This window comes from Equus przewalskii, chromosome 8 (assembly GCF_037783145.1).
Source record: "Equus przewalskii isolate Varuska chromosome 8, EquPr2, whole genome shotgun sequence".
Lineage (NCBI taxonomy): Eukaryota > Metazoa > Chordata > Mammalia > Perissodactyla > Equidae > Equus > Equus przewalskii.
In genome coordinates this window covers 38,395,667-38,416,773 of record NC_091838.1, presented here as the reverse complement: position 1 = coordinate 38,416,773, position 21,107 = coordinate 38,395,667, and the positions used below count along the sequence as shown (strand labels likewise).

Here is a 21,107-nt window from a genome sequence, read left to right as displayed (position 1 = left end):
AAAGATGCCTTTAAAAAGTTAATTCCACAAGTCCAGCTTATTCAGCCTGTTTCACAATATATTGAGATTAGAAATCAAAATAAGAGGTTAGAAAAACAAAAGATATTGATTTAATAGAGAATAACATGTACCAGTATAATAGCCAAGCCAAATGTAGATTTATGATTTACCTAAGCATGACCAGCAGGTGGTAGTAACTACACACAGAAATTTTAATAGTTTTTTCCTTTAGCTCTTTGCCTGTAAATAGTTTAGTATTTTTCATAAAATTGTTTATCTAGCTTGTTTCATTAAGTATGATGCAGCAAACACTGTTAGCTCAATTTCAGATTTTCTGGGGAAAAAGTTTATAATAGAATCAAAGGGAATTGAATAGAAAGTGAAATTGGAGATTTTCTGATCCCAGGAGTTCATGGATAGGCTTTTGCGGGGGCTTCCTTGAAATCCAGAAATGAGCTGCAAATTAAAGTGTGTATTTATTTTTTTCTAGGAAGAGAATCCATAGCTTCCATCATAGTCTCAAAGGGTCTGTAATCTTCAAACATAACCTGATAATGTAATGGACAAATTTCAATCCCTGACTCTTTTTTTTAGGATAAAGTTTAAAATACTCAGGCTAGCATTTTAGGTTCTTCATGAACTGCCTTCTACAAACTAATTCATTTGTACTACTTATCACATTAAATACCCACTTATCCTGCTACCTGAACCTTCCATTTTCCAGACTACCCATAAGACCATAAGAAAATCACAAAATTTTAGCATAATTCTTAAGCTTTTGAAGGATTGAAGAAGATATCACAGTGTGATAAGATAGTGCTTTGAAGTATGGCCTAACAGACTTACCTTCATCTACCACTTACTAGATTTGTTACCTTGGGCCCAGTACTTAACCTCATTTTCCTTATCTGTAAAATGGTGACAACAGTACTATGAGGATTAAATAAGGTGTTGCACATAGAATGCTTAGCCCAGTACTTGGCATATTGTGTGTGTGTTTAATTAGCTCAATAGCTAAAAAGAAAGCATTTTCACTGGGTGAGTAGTTATGAAAGCTAAGCCTTATGGTGTCAAAAACTGAGAAGCATGACAGAAGTAAAAGGCACAGGAGGGAAAAGAAAGTGAGGGAAAAACAGACATATCTGAAGACAATGAGAATCAGCAAGCCAATAATGATGATAATCATAGTTATATTACTATATGCATTAATAACAATGGTGATGATTGTTAACTGTGTTGCTCTGTTCCAGGGCCTGACCTATGCCTCTCCCATGGATTAAGTCATCTTACCTGCACAGTCACTCTGCGCGTCATGTGGCAGACTCTGTCTGTTGCCTCCCCAACTGTTACTCCCCTCTTTCTAACAGAACCCTGCCATCACTTAGTTTGCAGTATATTCAATGTACCAGTCAGTGCTCACAACCTCACTTCTTTCTGCTAGATACTTGTTTCCTAACCTCCCCTGAAGTCAGGAATAACCATGAGACTTGAGTTGGGCCAATGAGATGCCAAGGGAAATATGCTTGGAAGCAAGGGCTTCTGGGTAATGTTTGCATCCTTAGGCTCAGACATGAGAGGACGGCTCGTTGGTATAGTCTTCCTGACTGTAGGTTAGCTGGTAAAAAGCCAGATGGCAGAACTGAAAGAGACCAGTGCAGATTTTGTCTCAAAGGACATGGGTGAAAATGCTAACCAGAATTGTTCTACAGAGTGGATGCTTTCAGTTAAGGGCAAAACCAAACAATACATAGCAATGACATTTAAGGACATTTCTATTTGAGACTGTACAATACAGATAATGATAAATATGCAATGATGATACTGTAGAAAAGTTAATTATGAAGTAATTTCTAGACATATTTCTGTCAGCAATATTTCAGTTAAAAAGGCTTAGGGCTTGAATGATTAGCTTTCAATTATTTACAAACAGAATCATGTGGCACACCTCTGAGCTGTTCCTATGTGACTCTACTAACCTAAATACCTTCAGTCTTTTTCCTCAATGTGTTCACACTTCCCATGCCACTTAACACTCACTGGCTGAAGCAAGAGTTCTTTGGCTAAGCTGTCGCTGCATGCAGTCACTAAAAACTTCAGCCTTGAGCTCCCAGAGACCTTGAATATTTCCAGCAATTAGAAAATGTCAAATGGCTTCTAGGGGAAAAGGATGTGGCTGAAGAACAGTTGGGGTTAAAGATCTTACCTAAGGCAACTGGTTCATCATGGACAAAAGTCTCCTTTCCTCTTGGCTTCCTCCTTTCCCCACATGCCCTACCTTGTCATAGAGCCTAACCACTGGAGAAAAGGCACACCAGGAGGGACAGTCTCCACATTTCTCCACACCAAGCTCCAGCCACTAATTTATTTCATCTATATAAAAATGCTGCTAAATGATTCATGGTTCAATGTGCCATAGGTATCATTAGTTCTTAAGGATGTTCCTTTGGCCATGGTACAAGTCTCAGGTCGATTCTTATAATCCAGTGCCACATTCATGTTCCCTAGGCCCATGACATTGAGTTCAGAACACACACAAATTCTAAAATTTCATAGCTGAGAGTAACTTAGAAATCATTTTATTCTCCTTAGCGGCTGTGAAATTTTAGGCTATGAATATGGCTTTAATTGCTCATGAATTTTCCCAACTGGATTCTAAGATCCTTCAAAGCAGAAACTATTCTCACCTTCTCTGGTATTAGCATGGTTTTGAGAACACACTGTGTACACCACATATATTCACTTGGTACCTTTCCACGCCAAACACAGGGATTAATGAGGCTTCATAATTACAAAATAGCAAAAAGAGCATCAAACAATGTGTGTGCGGGCATGCACGTGTGTGTGTGCATGTGTGCATGTGTGTTATATATGTGTCACAGAATTGATCTGCTTGAGTTTTTCACTAACTCATTTTAAAACTCAATTGATTGACTACTCTGACAAAGCCTCTGTCAGCCCCCAAACCTCCGAGTCCCTATGCAAATACCTAGAGAGCAAAGGCCTCTCTAACTCAGTGGCCTAAATTTAAGAAAATAAGACCTTGTAATTGAAACAGGAGGGATCTTGTCCATTCTACTCCTGGTTAACCACAGAAAAGCCCAGGAAACTCTAATTCAAGGATGACAAAATTTTGGTAAGAAAGATTAAACATGGGTTTTGGAGTCAGACAAACTTAAGCAAGTTGTTTAACCCATCCAAGTGTATTTCCTCCTAAACTGGATGTAATACACACCACTGAAGATTGCACTGAAGATTAAATAAAAAAATGGATACAAATGCCTAATTTAGGAAATCCTTAATTTCTACTTTATGTCATGGCAGCATTTCCTATCTAACCAAGGTGAGGCTGAGCCAAACATTATGGGAGAAGAAGAAACTGCAAAACTCGGATAATTCACACAGCTTTATTTCATCAGCTCAGCACTAGGCAATCGTGCCGGGTGCACTGGAGCATGACTGATGCATGAGTGACCTATCTGATTGTTCAAGTGATACAGATAGAAAGTTGAATTCGATTAACTGGTACAACTGGATTTATACAGGCACACAGGCATAATGTGTGTTCCACATATTTTCCATCCATGTTTGGAGATTCTCTGATGTACATCTGAAACTGATAGGATATTGTATGTCTATTATTCTGCAATTAAAAAAAGTTTACTGAGCTCTGCTTTCTGCAGTTTACACTGTAGATGATATATAGAGAGAAATTCTTTTTGTGTTTTCTAAATATTCAGTTTTATTTTTAAATGAATAGGCTTTTTAAAACTACATATACTCTCACTTCAACAAATTTCTCTTAAGGCATTGATTTAAAAGGACTAAAATGGGATTTTGATTTTTGCCCTTTTGAGCCTGTTGTGAAGTAGAACAACAACAACAAGAAAGGAAGCACAAAATCCCCTGTGTCCCTGTTACAAAGGCACTACACTTAGGGAAGACCGGGAGCTGTTTGACATCAATGGCACTGAGCAAGTCCTGTTATACTCTAGAGACAACATCAGCTGCCAGACAACCAGGAAGCAATAGTGAATGCACCAGTAACCCCAGCTCACGTTTACTGGGCCTCAGTGGGTGGGAGGCAGTGTGCTGAGCACTCAGTTAATTCTCACAACCATTTCATGAGGTTCTTGATGAGGAAACTGAGGCTTAGAGCCATTAGGGTCTTTCCCCCAAACAAAGCTAGTATAACAATCCCATGTTTCATTCCAGAGCCAGACTTTTTAGCTGGGGAAGTATTCTGCTGAAATATGAATAAAATGTAACTAACTAATTACTGGAATACCAAAGCACTCAGAGACATGAAGTATGTGTTTCTATGTGTGCTACGTGCGTGTGTGTGCACACACACATGTACAAAGCTTTCCCAAAGCAACATTTGAAGAGCATTATGAAATGCAGTTTAAATAACTCCCAAGGTAGGGGTAGATTTGGTTGTGGCAGTTTTCCTGAAGCATACGAGTTTGGGTCTCGGCTTTGGACTTGAGGTAGAGCATGGACTGGCAGAGACCTGCAGCTGGGTGCACATTCCTGGGAAGGAGAGTGGCCAGGTCTAAGGCACAGATTATGCTGGAAAGAAAAAGTCAGCTGGGCACTGCTGAGGCATGGTACTCAGTGAGGTGGAACAAGTGGCAGCAGTGCTGTGGATCCCTGGGGTCTGTTGGTAGGATAATCGTAGGGTCAGGATAAACATCTAGCATTTGATAAGATGCTCATCACAAAGTTACTACAGGCTTCTGATTAAGGAAATTCTATGATAGTTGTTTCTGGAAAATTATTCTTGTAGCTGTTTATTGGACCACTTAGAGTGGAGAAACTGAAAATGAATAGTTAGTATATTTTAGTATAAGAGATATAATAGAAGTCTGAGCTGAAGTGGTCATGAAAGAATTTTTTTTTAAATGACCAAGGTCTGCAATCAAGACTTCAGAGATGGCACAATTTTATAATGGTTGAAATGATTATTCGGCCGTAGGGCATGCTGCCAAGGGAGCAATCAGAACTAGATGCACTGGAGTTGGGGCCTCATCTACCAGAGATGATTTTAAATCTGAGTGTGGGTCTGCCTGGACGGAAAAGGGGGAATTTCAGTCTATTTGAAATTCCTCTTCTCATTCAAATTGTTCTCTCCAATTAATTTCCCTTGGTGCTCCTAATGATCAAATCTGCACAGAACCCAAGAATAAAAGAGAAAACACCCTGGGGCCACCTGTGGCTGAGTGGTTAAAGTTCCACACATTCTGCTTCTGCAGCCCAGGTTTGTGGGTTGGGATCTGGGGTGTGGACTTACTCCACTCATCAGCCATGCTGTGGAGGCATCCCACATATAAAGTGGAGGAAGACTAGCACAGATGTTAGCTCAGGGCTAATCTTCCTCAAGCTAAAAAAGAGGAGGATTGACAATAGATGTTAGCTCAGGGTGAATCTTCCTCACAAAATAAAAGAGAGAGAGAAAACATCCCATTAATCTCTACAAAATGCATCTCCCAGAGGGCTGGAATGGTCAGCAAAACTTTATGTGAGGAGTCTAAAATGGCTGTCTTCCCGATCTACCTTTCTCTAAGGTGCATGTGCAGGAGTACTTACCGCAAGCATCCACTTTGGGAGGAAGCACTCTCTACATAGTGTTTCAGAGAAAGCTGGAATTCTTCCAAGTCCTCTTCTATCACAGACATCTGACGCTGCACAAGCATGATGTGCTGTGGAGACAAGGATGAGGAAGGGAGGAGTGTTACTGCCAACCCTCTGCTGTCCATCCCGTCCTTCCTCACAAAGCAAACAATTCTCCTCTAAAAATATGACCAGGAAAGCCATGACTAGTCTAAGTAATAAACATTGTACAAAAGCGGTAGTAGAGGCAGGATATTTTTCTTGCCTCTAGTAACACAGAAGAAAGCGTCCTTCACGATGACATTTCCCTTTTAAAAGCAGTGGTTCTCCATTAGAATCACTGGGAAGGTTTTATTTATTTTTCATTTGATTTTATTTTTTAACGTTCTTTTTTTTTTTTTTTAAGAGATTGGCACCTGAGCTAACAACTGTTGCCAATTTTTTTTCTGCTTTTTCTCCTCAAGTCCCCCAGTACATAGTTGTATATTTTAGTTGTGGGTCCTTCTAGTTGTGGCATGTGGGATGCCGCCTCAGCGTGGCCTGAGGAGCAGTGCCAAGTCCGCACCCAGGATCCAAACAGGTGAAACCCTGGGCCGCTGAAGCGGAGTGCACGAACTTAACCACTAGGCCATGGGGCTGGCTCCTGGGGAGGTTTTAAGATTGCATTTATAATCAGAATCTCTGGGAGTGGGGTCCAGGCACTTTATTTATAAAAAATTTCCCAAGTGACTCTAATGTGCAGCCAGGTTTGGGATCACTGGCCTAGAGTCACCAAATTTTAAAGAGAAGTCCTATTGTGCACAGTACGCAGCTCCAGCTTCTCCTTGGATATTCTGTGACAGACATATTGTGAATATCATTAAAAACAAACAAATTTCAAAAAAAATGTGTTCATTGATGCATTTCCAAAGGTACATTAACCATCACAGTGTTCTCAAATGTAATAACTATCCACAATAGGCCCCACTCAAAATCTCACAACATTAGATGGAACCTGTGTTTAATGAACCACACTGGGTTGAATGCCAACTGCTTCTTGTAACAAATCCTACTACTGTTATGGCACCCATGGTCTGAAGACTTTCCTAAACATCTGCCTATGGGCTTCTCATGGTATTTTGATCTCAAGATTCGTTCTTTCCTCATCAAGGGTTGGGAGTGAAGCATAAAAGTGCAAAAACAAGTAAGGATTGAGGCGTGAATTATAAAAGTGCAAAACAACAACATGAGGACGATTTGGAAAATGAGGAAAATGACTTGTGCAACATTACCCAGCTATGTAGTGGTAGAACTACAATTAAGTCTCTGGTTTGCTGTCTCCTATTCCAATGAGTTTCTCACTTCATGTTAATAGCTACCAATTGTTGAATGTCAATTATATTATAGGTATTATGTTAGGAATTTTATATGTTCAACAAATGTCCCTACTTTGTGTTCCTACAAGTAAATACTAAGTGCTGGATTCTGGGTATACAGTAATGGATCAAGATAGAATTCTTATCTTCACAGAGTTTTAAAGAAATAAACAAGGCCTGAAAACTATGTCTAAGGAGTAATTTTAGGTATGATTATTAGCACATGAAACCGACTATATGTAAATTGATCAGAATTCTACTACATTTTTGACAGGACTATATTGCCAAATAAATCTTGATTTCAGTCTTAAAATCCTTTGACTATTTAAATCTTAAAATAATGTTTGGGACCCCAAACTCACACAAGCAGGAAGCAGGCTGTGAATACTGCATAACACCCAAGAGGGTAATATTCTCCAACAGGCTGTTTCAGATGTGGTCATGGAGGATAACGCACCCAGAAGAAACTCTCAAAAGAACAATGGACAACAGAATTCCTCCCAAAATGGAGATCCCATGGCTAATCACGAAACTTCCTTCATTGACAAATAGCTTCCCAGCATGAATTCATCGTTGCAATGAACCAGCGAATGCTGTGTTTCCTCTTCATCCCTTTTCTGAATGGTAGTTTTTATGGCATTTATCCTAGCCCAGTTTTATCATTGTAATATTTTATCTGTGTAGGTGGGGGGGGGGATAGAGATAACTTAGCTCCTTTTTATTCATAAGTGTGTCAGACCTCAAGGGACTACATTCTGGCCTTACAGAGAAGACTGCATATCATTCAGGGATCCTGGATTTTGAGCTAGAAGGAGTAACTGGAGGAGACTTTGGGTGGTCTCCCTTGTGAAGGGGTCTGTGAGTGCGTTCTATATATATGAAGAGAAGGATGCAAATAAATATTTGATGACCAGAAGGTAGACTGTGGCAGAGATTCAAAGCTGTTCAGGAAAATCTATTTCTTTCTTCTTTCTAGGTACACAGCTAAACTGCATATTCCATCATCCCTTGCAGTTAGATGTAGCCAACTAATGAGTTCTCACCAATAGAACATGAGTAGAAGTGCTGTGTACTGCTTTTGAAAAAGACTTTCAAGAGGGATGTGAACCTCCTCCACATTCTCTTTCCATTTTCTGTTGGTAGGATGAAGAACTGCCTTAGGAATGGCAGAGCCACAGGTGAGAGAAGCCCGTGTTCCTGAATCGTTGTGTAGATGGTTTGCTGGGCAAGGAACACATTTTTATTATGTTGAAATCATTCTACATTTTGGGTCTATTTCTTCCCATAGCCCATTCTACATTTTGGGTCTATTTCTTCCCATAACCTTAATGAGTTCAGTAATTTTAATTGAGCTTTATTTCCCTTCAGTATCAGGGATCAAGAATCAGTAGATACAAGTCTGTAATTATCTGCTAAGGTCGTGTAATGAAAACACCACCCTCCTGTATGACTCTCCCAGGAACTGGTTTTAATGTCAATAACTAAGAGTTAGAGTTATTATTATTAAAGTTAAAATTATTATTATTATGTAAAGTAATTATTATTACTATAAAGTTAAAATAATTCTAGACATGTCTTTTTGACAGAAATCTGCAGGGACTTCTTGATCAGGTATCTTTGATTAACAATGACTCAGGTGATATGTAAATATATCCACTTATTCCACCATAATTCTTTTAGTCTGAAGGCAATGCTTATGTGATCCTGTGGGGTAGACTGCAAATATGACCACAACCCTTCACTATACCCTTTGAAATGTGACTTTTCAGTTTCTTCCATCAAGACATGGATTTTATTTCCATTCCCTTGGATCTGGGCTGGCCTTCTAACTTGCTTTGGCCAACAGAATGTGGCAGAAGTGACAGTGTGTCTGTTGCAAGTTTAAGTCCCAAGAGGCCTGTGAGTTTCCACTCTTTCTCTTGGATCCCTGAGATTGTCATGTGAACAAGCCCTGTGAAAACAGAGGTAAGCAAACTTTTTATGTAAATAAAAATATGGTAAATATTTTAGGCTTTGCAAGCCATATAGTTCCTGTCACAACTACTCAAATCTGTTTTAATGTGAGAGCAGCCATAGACAATTAGTAAATGGGTGTGGCTGTGTTCTAATAAAACTTTATATATAAAAACAGGCAGTAGGCTATAGTTTGCCAACCCCTGTGCTGGAGGATTAAAGACCGCATAGAACAGAGCTGAGTCAATGGATTCATACGAGCCAAGATCAGCAAAGCTGGCATGCAGCTGACCACAGATGCCTAACAGAAGCCAGTTGGGACTGTAAGAACCACCCAGTTGATCCCACCCTAAATTGCCTACCTGCAGAATTGTGGTTGAAACCACTCGATTTTGGGTAGTTTGTTATATAGCAATAGCTAATTGATTCATTCACTTATACAAATGGATGTGAATAGGATCCGGAAAAATTAAATTTACTTTGCAACCCAAATAAGACATGTCTCTTTTCTCCTTTCCTCAGATATTTACACAAAGAAATCAATTTACGAGGCCCAGATAACTTGCCCACATTTTTGACTATTGTAACAAGTGGAGCTTTAAAAATCTTGGTTAATTTAAGGTCAACTCTCTGAGATCCAAAGAAAATTCTTAAATTTTCTATGCTGGTGAGGTCAAGTTGTGGGATGTGGGGTATGGGAGAGGTGGGCAAAGAGTCCTAATATCTTCATGATATTTTTATATGTCTCTTGTGTCAAATATACAGCCTGTGATTCTTACTGAAATCTGAGATTCCATGGTGGGAATAGCCAACCCAGAGCATTCTTTCATGGTGGAATATAATAGTGTACACTTTTGTTTCTTTGCTGTGAAAGGGGTAGTATAGCCTTTATCATTTATAGCAGAATATTTGGGATTTCTTGGGCTGGTAAGTGCTAAGTATGAAGGGTTAATCCAAGTTTACAGAAGAGTATTTGCCAGTGACATTAGGTTATAGCAACATCTGCCTTTGATTCTTTGGATTTTTTTTACTTCAAAAACTTTCAGTTTTAATCACTGGAGACAGAAATGTTTTAAATGCAACTAATTTGCTTCATGTTGTCTGGCTCTATTTGCTCCATTTACAGTTGTGTCCCAAGCATGTCTTCATTAATATCACAGCCTTTCTTGTGTGCTCTCATTGAATCTCTTAACAGCTATTGCAAAGCAAGACTGTCTTTTGATAGTCCCTGAAGTTTTTGTTGACAATAGCCTGTAAAACATATAAGATTGTATGGCAAGAGTTGATTTACTTCACAAAACATTATTCACAGGTTTGATATGAGTAGAAAGGCAGAAAAAGATATTATATTTGTAAACTACTGTATGATAACTTTTCCAGTGTATACAATAATGTGCTCCAGAAAAGTTAGTTTTTGAGAAGCACCAGAATGTGAACAAAGTTTGTTTAAAATTATATTGACTTTTTAAAAGCTCCTTTTGAATGTAGAAAATATCTGGAAAATGATCATCTTTTTCCAACAGTCATTTGAGAAGAAGCGCCACACGAGGCAAACAATGACACCAGGCAGAAAGGACTCGGGTGGATCAATACACTTGGACAGATCCAGGAGGTGTGGTCTGGTTGGAGCGATTCCTTTCAAAAATCATATTAACTTTTCAATGATTCATACTCAATGCTTAGTACTTGACAGCTAGAAGATAATAAATTATCCACAAATTTTCAATGAGTCATAAAGTCATCATCTTGGACTTTTCTTTCCTATTTTATTATAGCAAGAATAAAACTGTGAATTCCTGAGGTTGCTGTCTTTATGGCATGCTTGTTATAAATCATTTGGAACATTTTAATATTCCTGTATACCACCTTAGTGTTCTTTTAGTGCAATGTTAGAACTCAATGTTGTAAAAGATACATAAATATTTTTTAAAACTCCTACTTATTCTTTTTGATTTCATCTTAAATATTGTATTGTTCTGGAAGCATTTTCTGGCCTCCTAAATTAGGTTGTATTCCCTTGCTGTGAAAATTTATACTTTCCTATAGTAATCCTCATCACATTTTATTGTTGATCCTTATTTAATTGTCTATATTTCCTTCTGGTCCATCTTCTAGCCTATGATAGTCACAACCTTATCTCCCTCAAGGCCTGGCACATAGTTGGTGATCAAGTTATTTGTGGAACAAACAAGATGCTTTTGCTTTTAACCACTGACTCTTCTTAAAATTCCTTTAATAAATTTTATTTATACACTGTCCATTCCAGAAAAGGATGTGAGGTGGTCCTGAAAACTCTAGAGCACTGCAAAATTGTTACTCTTTTATCTATCTCCATCATCTTGTCCTCTTTCCTTTCTTCTTTCTCCTTTAAGAGCAAGAAGTGTTGATTTAAAAGAATGGGCTTCACTTTTACTAGCTATGTAGTCTTGAGCAAGTTACATAATCTTTATCATCTTAAGTCTTCTGATACATAAAATTGGAATAGTGGGAGGATTAAATGGAACAGTGTATGTACAGATCTTGCCCATGATAGATACTCAATAAACATTACTTCTCTTACTCTGGGCAGAAGAAAAAAATGGACTTAAAAAAAGAAATCATATCCTAAACTCATTGTTATGTCATGGCTCCTATCCCAAAAAAACTAGATATGGCAGCTGCTAGGGTTCAGGACTTTTGCTGCGTACTTAAATAAGCCTACCTGATAATCTGCTCTGCTCTCGTGGTAGGAAATCTCATGAGATGGCGTCCTCTGTTAGCTCACAGCCTCGCTACCCAAGAGCAACTCTACTTTAGTACTCAGAATTGCAGCAAATACCAGAGCTGGAGTGTGACAGTGTGGGGAGGAGTGTGTGTTTAGTGGTGGTGTTTCAACCTTTCTACACCTTCATTTCTTTATCTGTAAGATGGGGCTAATAAAAGCACCACTTCCTGAGGCTAATGTGAGTGTAAATGAATTATGTATGTGTGTGTTTGGCACAACACTGGGCACACAGCAAAGGCTCAGTAAAGATCAACTTTTAAAAAGCAAAGTACATGATAAAAATTTATTCTTTGCTTTCTGATATGGAATTTATTTTTCAAAGTTCTCACGCATTCACTAATGGAAAAGGAAAAATACCTCTCTAGTCAATGAATTCTAAAACTGGTTTTGGTCACCGGGATAAATCACTGAACACACAGTAAGATACAATTATGAGTGCTAGCTGTGAAATAACAGTAAACAATTGTTTTGGTCATTCTGAATATAGAGGTTTTACAGGAATTGATAGTAATGTATGTACTACCACTAATGAAAGAATACAACTTTTAATAACAAGTATCTTACTGGTATTTCTGAAAAAACTACCCAGTTTAGACTATCATGATATGTGTATTCCCAAAGAGCATAATTATTTACCTTTACACATGGTTGAAAATACTTAAGGAATATCCTTTTCCTGCTTTTAGATAATACTAGCTACTGAACCATCTTGCCTAGTCCTTTTTTTTTTTAAGTACTTCTATGCACTATTGGATTAGCAATGCTATGTGGCTTGATAGGCTCTTTTAAAAATGACATTGGCCTCTCTCTTCTCTCAGGAACCAGAGAATGGAACAGCCTGTCATCTTTCATAAACAATCCTTAGACAATTTTTCCTCTCATAGCTAGAGAGAGAGAATAGTTTCACATTAGAAGATTATTTTGAATAGACAGTTGTCTCTCCCAACATTAGAAAAGTTACGTTCATTTTTCTTGACTGCAGTCTAGTTTTCCCTAAATGCAAACCTGAGAGACAATACAGATGCAAGATCTCAAGGTCAAAATCTCATGCCTATGGGACTGCACAGACCTGCTATTTCTGGCATGTGTGCTCAACAACCCTCTCTCCTTTCGGTTTCCCACCACAATTTACTACTTTAAAATTCTGGGTGCCTGATGAATTAACAGACCTCATCCCTGTCTTTGGAAGATTAAAAGCACTGAACACATAGTGAAAATACAGTTTATATCTGGGGAAGGTGTCCATATCAATAGGATTATAATCATAACAGCCATTATTAAACTTTTCTGAGAAACCCCCAAAGCCTCCTCTCTGAAGACTGCCTTTGTGCTATGCATTTGGGCAGATGGACAGGAGCTGACACACAGGTGAGTCTCACCTTCTATCATGTAGGCAGTGCTGGTGGAGTAAGTGCACAGTCCAGAGATGAAACATATTTCCTATCTTTGTTTTGTGTAAATGTGACTGATTCTACAAGAGCTATACACTATATAATACATTTAAGGTATTAAGTGATCTTCTGTGGGTACCAAAGATTTTAAAATCCAAATTTCCACTAAATGTAAATGCAAACATCCAATTTCCCAAAACAGAATGTGCTATATCTGCCTCAAAATAAAGTAAAATAACAAAGCATTGTATGTGTTGCTTTTCAATTAGTTAATTTATTCAGTAACTTCTTTTTGTTGTATTTAATGTACCTATTAGGATCACTTTGTCCATTTTCTTTCAATGTCCGTAAATTGCCACCACTCTGGATGGACACTTTTCCCTATATGCATAAATGTTCCCTTTACTCTAAATATCAATTTTTTATTTAAATGATTTCTGAGCATCTACAATGTGCTTGGCCCTGGGCTAAATGCTGAAAATATAATAACGAATAGGACCAAGTTTCAGCTCGGGTGTAGCACTCAGCCTAGCAGGGTTTATAAAATGTGTCTATGATACAAATTTGGATGTTGCCCTTCTCTGCCATTCATATTCATTCAGTTATTCCAGAACGCTTTGATTTATAAAATTTTCATTTTGCACATATTACATGCCAAATGTTTTCACAGAAGCTCTGTGAAGTAGGCATTAGGTTTCCACAAATCACAATTTAGAAGATACTACTTGGCATACAAAATGAAATATGCCCACTATTACTTTTTGAAATTTTCAGTAAGATAGTAACTAATTTTGAAGAAATTAAATCATGTTTCAAAGTACCTGTTTCTTAACATTTTGATCTAGAAAAAATACTTACAGATTTAGTATTTCCTTCAACAACTTCTTCTTCCAGAGGTTCAAGTTTGAGATCCTTCAATTAGAGGAAAAAATGAGGAGAAAACCAGAAATTAGTTAATTAAAAGAAACACCATATATTTAAATGGTAGCACTTTATTCAATATTAAGTTCAATATTATGGCTAATAGTGAACCAAAAGAACCTCATTATCTGAAAGGAGATGAAATAAGTCTGATTTTTTCAATTGAGCTATTCCGCTAAAGACGTTTACCCATTGTATCAATTGTAAGGAGCCATTTCAGATATGTTCCAATTTGTTATTACTTTAAGTTTACTTCACTGATGCTATTAAAAGAGAAGAAAGTGTAGAGAAGATTCATTAAAGCAGAGAAGGAAAGGATAGGGCAGTGGGAAGAAAAAGTTAGGATGACCAGGCTGATTTCTTTTGCTGTGAGTATTGCCGTATTTCTTGGGAGATCATGATATTCATTAGTGCTACTGCTATAATACATTTACACTCTAGTGCTAATATTGCTTTATTAAAAAGTGAATTAAAAGGCAAATGAAAACACTATTGATATTTACTAAAAATGAAGGACTACTAAAATGACCCTAGAATTGTCTGCAATGATCAACGGATAATGCTAATGTCCCAGTGAAACCACACACGTGATCTGAGGACTTCATGCAGAGTATATCCTAGCATACCTGCTAAGTAAGGATTATGCACAGTAATTGAAATTTGTAGAAGTAAATTGAAAGTTGTAGAAATCCAGATTGGCTGAAATAACATAAGCCTGTTAATAACAGAGGTATGTAGCTCTAGCTATGCTCTTCTCTTGCGGTGAACTTTTAGTAAGTTATTTAACTTCTCTGGGGTTCACTTTTACTGTTTCTTCTGCCTTAAATTCTCTATCCCTAGGTCTTTGTCTAGCTGGCTCCTTCTTGTCTTTCACATTTCAACTCAAATATCACCTTCTTAGAGCAACCCTCCCAGATTGCCTAAGTATCCTCCCTTCCACACCCACCCCCACCACCCCGTGAATGTTAGTTTAATAACTGAATAGCTGAATGAATGGATGCCCCATCTAAATCAGAGCTCTTCTGTGAAGGTAAACTTAATATGATGTACATAGATGTGAACTGAATCTTAAAAAGTATCCTATAGACAGAAACCATAACAGCAGTGATCTCCTTGACTGCCCTTTCCCTAACACCAACTCAAGTATGCTTGTCAGTTCTACCTTCTTTGATCTAACTTAGAAAAATGAAAAACAAGTTGGATGAGTGCAACATCCTTAATTACACCCCTTCAAATGAGGATGTCCTGTGATCTGATGATACTCTCAGGACTTGATGAAGACTGAAGAGGTTTTGTGGTGGTGGTTTTGTTACACATTAAAAGTGTTTTCTGTGGAGTTCAAGCAACACATGAGACATAACCTCAATTGATCCCCATAAATACTCACGGAGGCTGAAATAGAAAGAAGGAATGCCCAAAGAAACTTGTAGAAATCTCAAATGTTATTTTTTCCCCTACATGAATGCTACTGGGCTTGGTTTACAATGCAGGAAAGATTTATCATAAGTACTTAGTGGAGAGAAAAAATAATATGTGTTCCGCCACAGGTATACTTCCTTTTAATGGGGAGATCAAAACTGGTGCTAACAACTGCGGGAGACAAGATGGTCAGCAGTGAAAAGACACGCACTTAGCTACCGTTGGGTGATTGGGTAGTTTTTCTCTAAAAATCTAATTCAGCACCATACAGAATAAATCATAGAAGAGAACTAAACTTGCACTGCTTCTCCATTCATTAAGACAGATCATGCTGAGCCCCACACAGCTGGAGCCCCATGCTGAAGATCAGCGCACTGAACTTTTAGTAAACCTCTCAGAAACCATCCTCAAAATGAAACCCTTCCTTTTTCAAAAGGAGAAAAAAGTCTAGGAAAGAAGGGCGTGCCAATACTTTGATTTAAAGTTGGAAAAAAGGTATAACCTAAGTTTGAGCTATTCCTTTAAAAATAACTATGTAAATCTAAGACACTAAATAAAGACAGGTTTTCCAAGAACTTCAAAACCATTTTTAAAAATAGGTATTTATGTTCTTTTAATGAATTGAAATTTGTTTAACAACTGAATCCTTATGTTTTAACAAGGTTTTGTTTTCAAATAGGGTCCTAGATTTCCAGACCTTACAACATTGAAAAATTAATTTTCAGAGCAGTATTTTTCCTATGAATTCTTTTAGTCTCAGCTCACATATTAATTAATAAAATTGGAAAGGAGGAAAGTTGGTTTGCAGCAAGCTCTTTGTTTAGGTTATTTGCCCCAGTAAATGGTCAATGTAAATTTAACAAATGATGATGTGGTAGCAGAGGGACTGGAACTCTCCAAGGCTAGTTCCTTGTATAGAATCTTCTTTTTCAGAGACCTTACCCCTCCTCAAAACTTGAGGTTTACCTTCGTAGAGACGGCTGTTAAAACCTTAATCTGTTGGCCTGACTTCTCGCCTACTGACATCTGAGTGGGTATTTCTGCCTAGATGTTCTATTGTATCCTTGAAATTAACACACCTAATAAGACAGTCCACCTTCTCATGTCACCAATTCTCTCTCCTTTGTCCCTCCCTTTTCTGTTAATAGTATAATTGTCTCCCAGACACTCAGGCTCAAATCCTCAGACTCCTATTTCAGATTCCCCTGTCCTTTACTCACCATGCCCACTCAATGGTCCTGTTCATTTCACTTCAAGGCCTTCAAATCTGCCATTTTCTTTTCAGTCACTTAGTCCAGGCCCATCTTTTGCCATACCCGATCCCAGTGGGCTCAGGTCTACAACCTGCTCTTTAATGCCATTGTTTGAGCTGGCTCTGGTGGTTGTGACTCTGAATTTTCTTGTTTGAATCCCTCTTGTATTTTTTCTGTCTACTTGTCTATCTAAAGGATCTTTTGGTTATGTCACTTACCTGCTGAAAAATAATAAATGCATCCTGTTGTCTCCAAGACCAAGTCCAAATCTCTATTACCATTATTTTTACCAAGTCTGTTATTTAAGGCCATCCATAATACGACTCCCTATTCACCCATACAGTCTTACTTGTCACCACTTCCCTAAATGAAAGACTCTAACCTGGCTGGTCTATTTAACTTTTTCTCATGCCATCATCTTCCCTGAATGCCCTCTCTAGTTGCTGTTTACTAAAATTTTACTTCTCCATAGGAAATATTTGTTTGTTAGTTTGTTAGCTGACCAGAATTTATTCCAATTTTAATGACAATACATTTTCCTTTCAGTGAATTATCTCTTCTCCTTTCAATACGGTGCTCTGGGGACTGTTAATCAAGGTGTTATCACCTCCCTTATCCAAGAGGTCAGCATGTGACCCTAACAAGACCAACCAGATTCTCTCTCCTGGGAAGTGGAATCTTGAGCAGAATATCGTCTAACTGGAAATGGTTGGAACTCATTTATTCCAGTGGAGGTAACCTGAGAGACTGTTGAGTGTTTCTTGCTTACCTAGATCTCTAGAGTTATTTTGTCTTCTGACTTTTCCTAAATCTAGGTCTCTAGACTCTCTGTTGATTATGAGAACACTCCCATATCCTTCCAGAAAATTCTCTTTTTGGTTAAAGAGATGATTTCTGTCACTTGCAATCAAAATTCCTAATTGTCATCAATTTTAAGGGCCAATTTAAGCCCTTCCTGCCACACAAGGTATCTTCCCAAGCACCCAAGCTGACAGTAATCATCCCCTCAGGTGAACATCTGTAGATTTTAGCATCTGTTCCACTCCTTTGGCATGTCTCAGTCAGTCAGCAAGTATTTACTGACATTAACTAGGAACCCGGTTCTGTGCTACTACATACTTAAAAAAAATCTGTTAATTCATTGTTTTTGGAATATAGCTTATTTTTATAAGGGGACTTTGGGTTCTTCAAACTCTGCCTCAAACATAAACCTTCCTTCTTTGGTGCTTGGCATGCACAGAAAACTCATATTCTTAATCATTAACAAAGGCTGCATCTTCCATCAAAGCCGTTTAAAGGGAGTATCAGGACTATTTGGTACTAATTGAATTAGACTATAAAAATATAATAATCGGAGACATAAAATACTGTTCTGAAGAACCCTATATCACATCCTAACTTGCTTGCTAACTGGGGAGTTTTAATGCCCAAAATCATCAGTTAATATGCTAATTTCCAGAGGTTGACTATGTAATCTCATCTTTTAGTATATCACACAGCCATTTCCCTGAATCATTTTAAAACATTCCCAGATATCAACTGGGTCATCCCTAATAGCTGCCACTTGCATCATTCAAGTGGACTGCTACCTACATCACTGATAAGCTAAGAGGCAATACAGTAGATTTATTGAACTTTCAACCCTACATCCTATTTTAAATATAACTAGGGGTAGGGGTGGGAAGAATGAGAATTAACATGAGCTTCTATATTTAACAAAAAACTCAAATAACTACCAAGCAGCCATTCATAGCATCGCTGGGATCCTGGCTGTTATTCTATTCATGTTGCAGCCATGGATATTGTGGCAATGAAAAATAATGGGTGAGAATCTACTGAAAAGTGAGAGGGAGAAGCAAGAAAATAAAGCAGTCACCTTCTTTTCCAGTCGATCAATTAGTTTCTGGAGTCTGTTTATCTGGGTCATCCACTGATTATCTTCTTCTAATAAGCCTTGAGGGGAAAATCATGAGAACAATATGTTAAACCCTAGACAGAGCAAGAATGCTTTGGTATCTCAGAGCTTTCCTTTTACCCTGAAGGAAGAAGGCCATGTCATTGACTAGTCAACACATTTTTAAAAAAATATATTCACCCGAGTGCTTTCTAAGTTGTTGATTTTCATAGATCTACGCACCTCAGTGGGTTCATTTTCACAGTCTTTTTTTTATATGTTGTTGCCTTTACTGGCCTTTGACATTCAAAAGAACACATCCTGCTGAGCCATTTTTACCACCCCATGAGGTGGTTGATTTTTCTTTTGAAAAAAGGAAAGCATCAATCAATAATTCTAAACTCACTTTTGGGGCAGTGGCAGGAGCCAGGGAAATCATAGTCCTGACCAAAACAAGGGATAAATTGTTACAATCAAAAAGAAGTATAAGGACAAGGTAGCTGGTGTCCCCTTTCATAGAGACTAACCTGTGTATATGTGGACATTATGGTCATACCATAGTGGTTACGAGTGCAGACTCTGGAGCCTGCTGATCTTGGTCAAATTACTTGACTCCTCTGGCCTCAGTTTTCTTATTTTTAAGATGGGAATAATAATATCACCAGCCTCATAGTCATTGTGAGGATTAAGTTAGAATATATATGTATGTAAATATACATATATTGTGTATGCGTATATGTATGTAGTATATGTATGCAGGTGTATACACACATAGGCACATATATATCTGTATCTAGCACAGATTAAACATTATACAAGTTCTGCTGCTATTATAGTTGCTGTTGTTAATATTATTATGCAAAGGTGCAAAAGTAAGAGTTGTGGTCTGAGCCTCGGCACGAACATCCTGGCATCCTATATCCTCACTGCAGCTTGCTCAAAATGTTTTCACGGGCATTTGCTGAAGCAATATTATTTAATATTTCTTGATAGGAAGATGTGATTGAATTTAAAACTATAAAGTCTGTTTTAGCTTTGAACATTAGGAAGATAAGACCTAAGTTTTAAAAGGGTAGTACTTTATATTAGAATTTACAATTTATTAGCCTTCTTGGGTGGATCACCTCTCAAAGCCCACCCAAATAAATAATGATGCAAAAATAAGCAGTAGCATTGTCACAAAGAAGTGGCTAAAGAAAATCAGAATAAGGGTGCTTTATAATAGAAAATACTATAAATGCATAAACAAAGTTTATGTTTATTTTTTAATTCACAAATTATTTAAAACATTTGCATCCTGGGTTGTTCCTAGACAGATTTAAGATGGCTGTCACAGCAAAGTCCCTTAGAAGGACATTTTGGGCTTAACACTGTTTTCTAAATGGCTAAAGTGAAAAGAACAATCTGTGCTTTGGCTCAGGATCCTAGTATTGTCATTTTCTAGTCACATATGGTAGATTGTATTACTGTTCCCAATTCTTTACTTTCTTCCTATTATAGAATTATACATACACAGCCTTGCCCATGACTTTGCAGTATCTACTATCACAATGGGTGGAGTACATGTCCTCCCCATTCTTACTGGGTTTGGCACGTGACTCATTTGGCCAATGGGGAGTTAGTAGATACGATGCACACAGTGGTTTTAAATGAGGTGTGTGACTTGTCCTGGCTGCTTGTACTTCTGACACTCACCAGGAGAAGAAATTGCTCCAACTAGTCAGTGATCCCAGGAAGGTGCGAGAGGAACAGAGCTGAACCCAACCTACTGCCTGGAACCATGTCCAGCTGAAAGCACCCAAATCAAAATCAAGGAATAGACCCATGAGAGAGAAAAACCCAAATATTTGCACTCATAATCACTGAGATTGGGGTTGTTCATTCCACAGTAAAAAGGGACCAGTAGTTCATATGACCTTGGACAAATTGCTTCACTTTCTGGAGAAATGGAGATACCAATATCTATATTATAAGATGTTAGGATAAAATAAGACAATGTTCAAGAAAGCATTTTGAAATGGTTCAAGTACAGTCTGTGTAAATATAGGCTATAGTTAGTACTTTGATTTTTCTGAAATGTTAGATACTTAAAGATTCATTTGTGTTAAAATGACATGTTGAAGTGTTATGTGTGTATATACATACATGTGTCCATATACACCTATACATATGCATATATATGCATGCTTTATAAAAATTACTCTGATATTTAACAATGTGAGTTTGCATATTTCAAATTGACTTTAAAGTAATTATTATAAATGACATGGTTAAAATGTAATAACCTAACAATTATTAAGATTTTAGTTCAACAAATCTTATATTACATTATGCACTTCAAAAACACCAGCTGTGACTTTAATCCTATCATGAAAGGAGACAAGGATCCTCTTCCTAAAATGAATTTAGAGTATGCTTACACAGGCTTAGGATCTAACGCATATTAGGGTACAGACTAAAGGGGATCTCTGCTTGAAGGTGATGGGGATTTCTGTAGGTCTCAGGTCTTTCATGTATTAAGTGACTGAGCCACCTTCTTCCCTACCC

The 21,107-nt window shown here is 37.7% G+C and overlaps 1 protein-coding gene and 1 long non-coding RNA gene across 4 annotated transcripts in view; one reads left to right on the top strand and one right to left on the bottom strand.

The window, feature by feature from the left end:
- The window catches only part of NECAB1 (N-terminal EF-hand calcium binding protein 1), a 174,292-nt gene that overhangs the window by 10,599 nt on the left and 142,586 nt on the right, over positions 1-21,107 (bottom strand). For all 3 annotated transcript variants that reach the window (XM_070631712.1, XM_070631713.1, XM_070631714.1), the window contains exons 8-10: positions 18,543-18,619; positions 13,932-13,985; positions 5,587-5,699 (exon numbers count right to left, since the gene is read on the bottom strand). In XM_070631712.1, coding sequence (XP_070487813.1) covers positions 5,587-5,699; positions 13,932-13,985; positions 18,543-18,619 — 244 coding nt within the window. The remainder of the gene's footprint in view (positions 1-5,586; positions 5,700-13,931; positions 13,986-18,542; positions 18,620-21,107) is intronic.
- LOC139085243 (uncharacterized) lies at positions 5,686-10,641 on the top strand. Its single transcript, XR_011543441.1, has 4 exons — positions 5,686-7,589; positions 7,942-8,143; positions 8,735-8,930; positions 10,442-10,641. It is a non-coding gene; the product is annotated as an uncharacterized lncRNA (long non-coding RNA).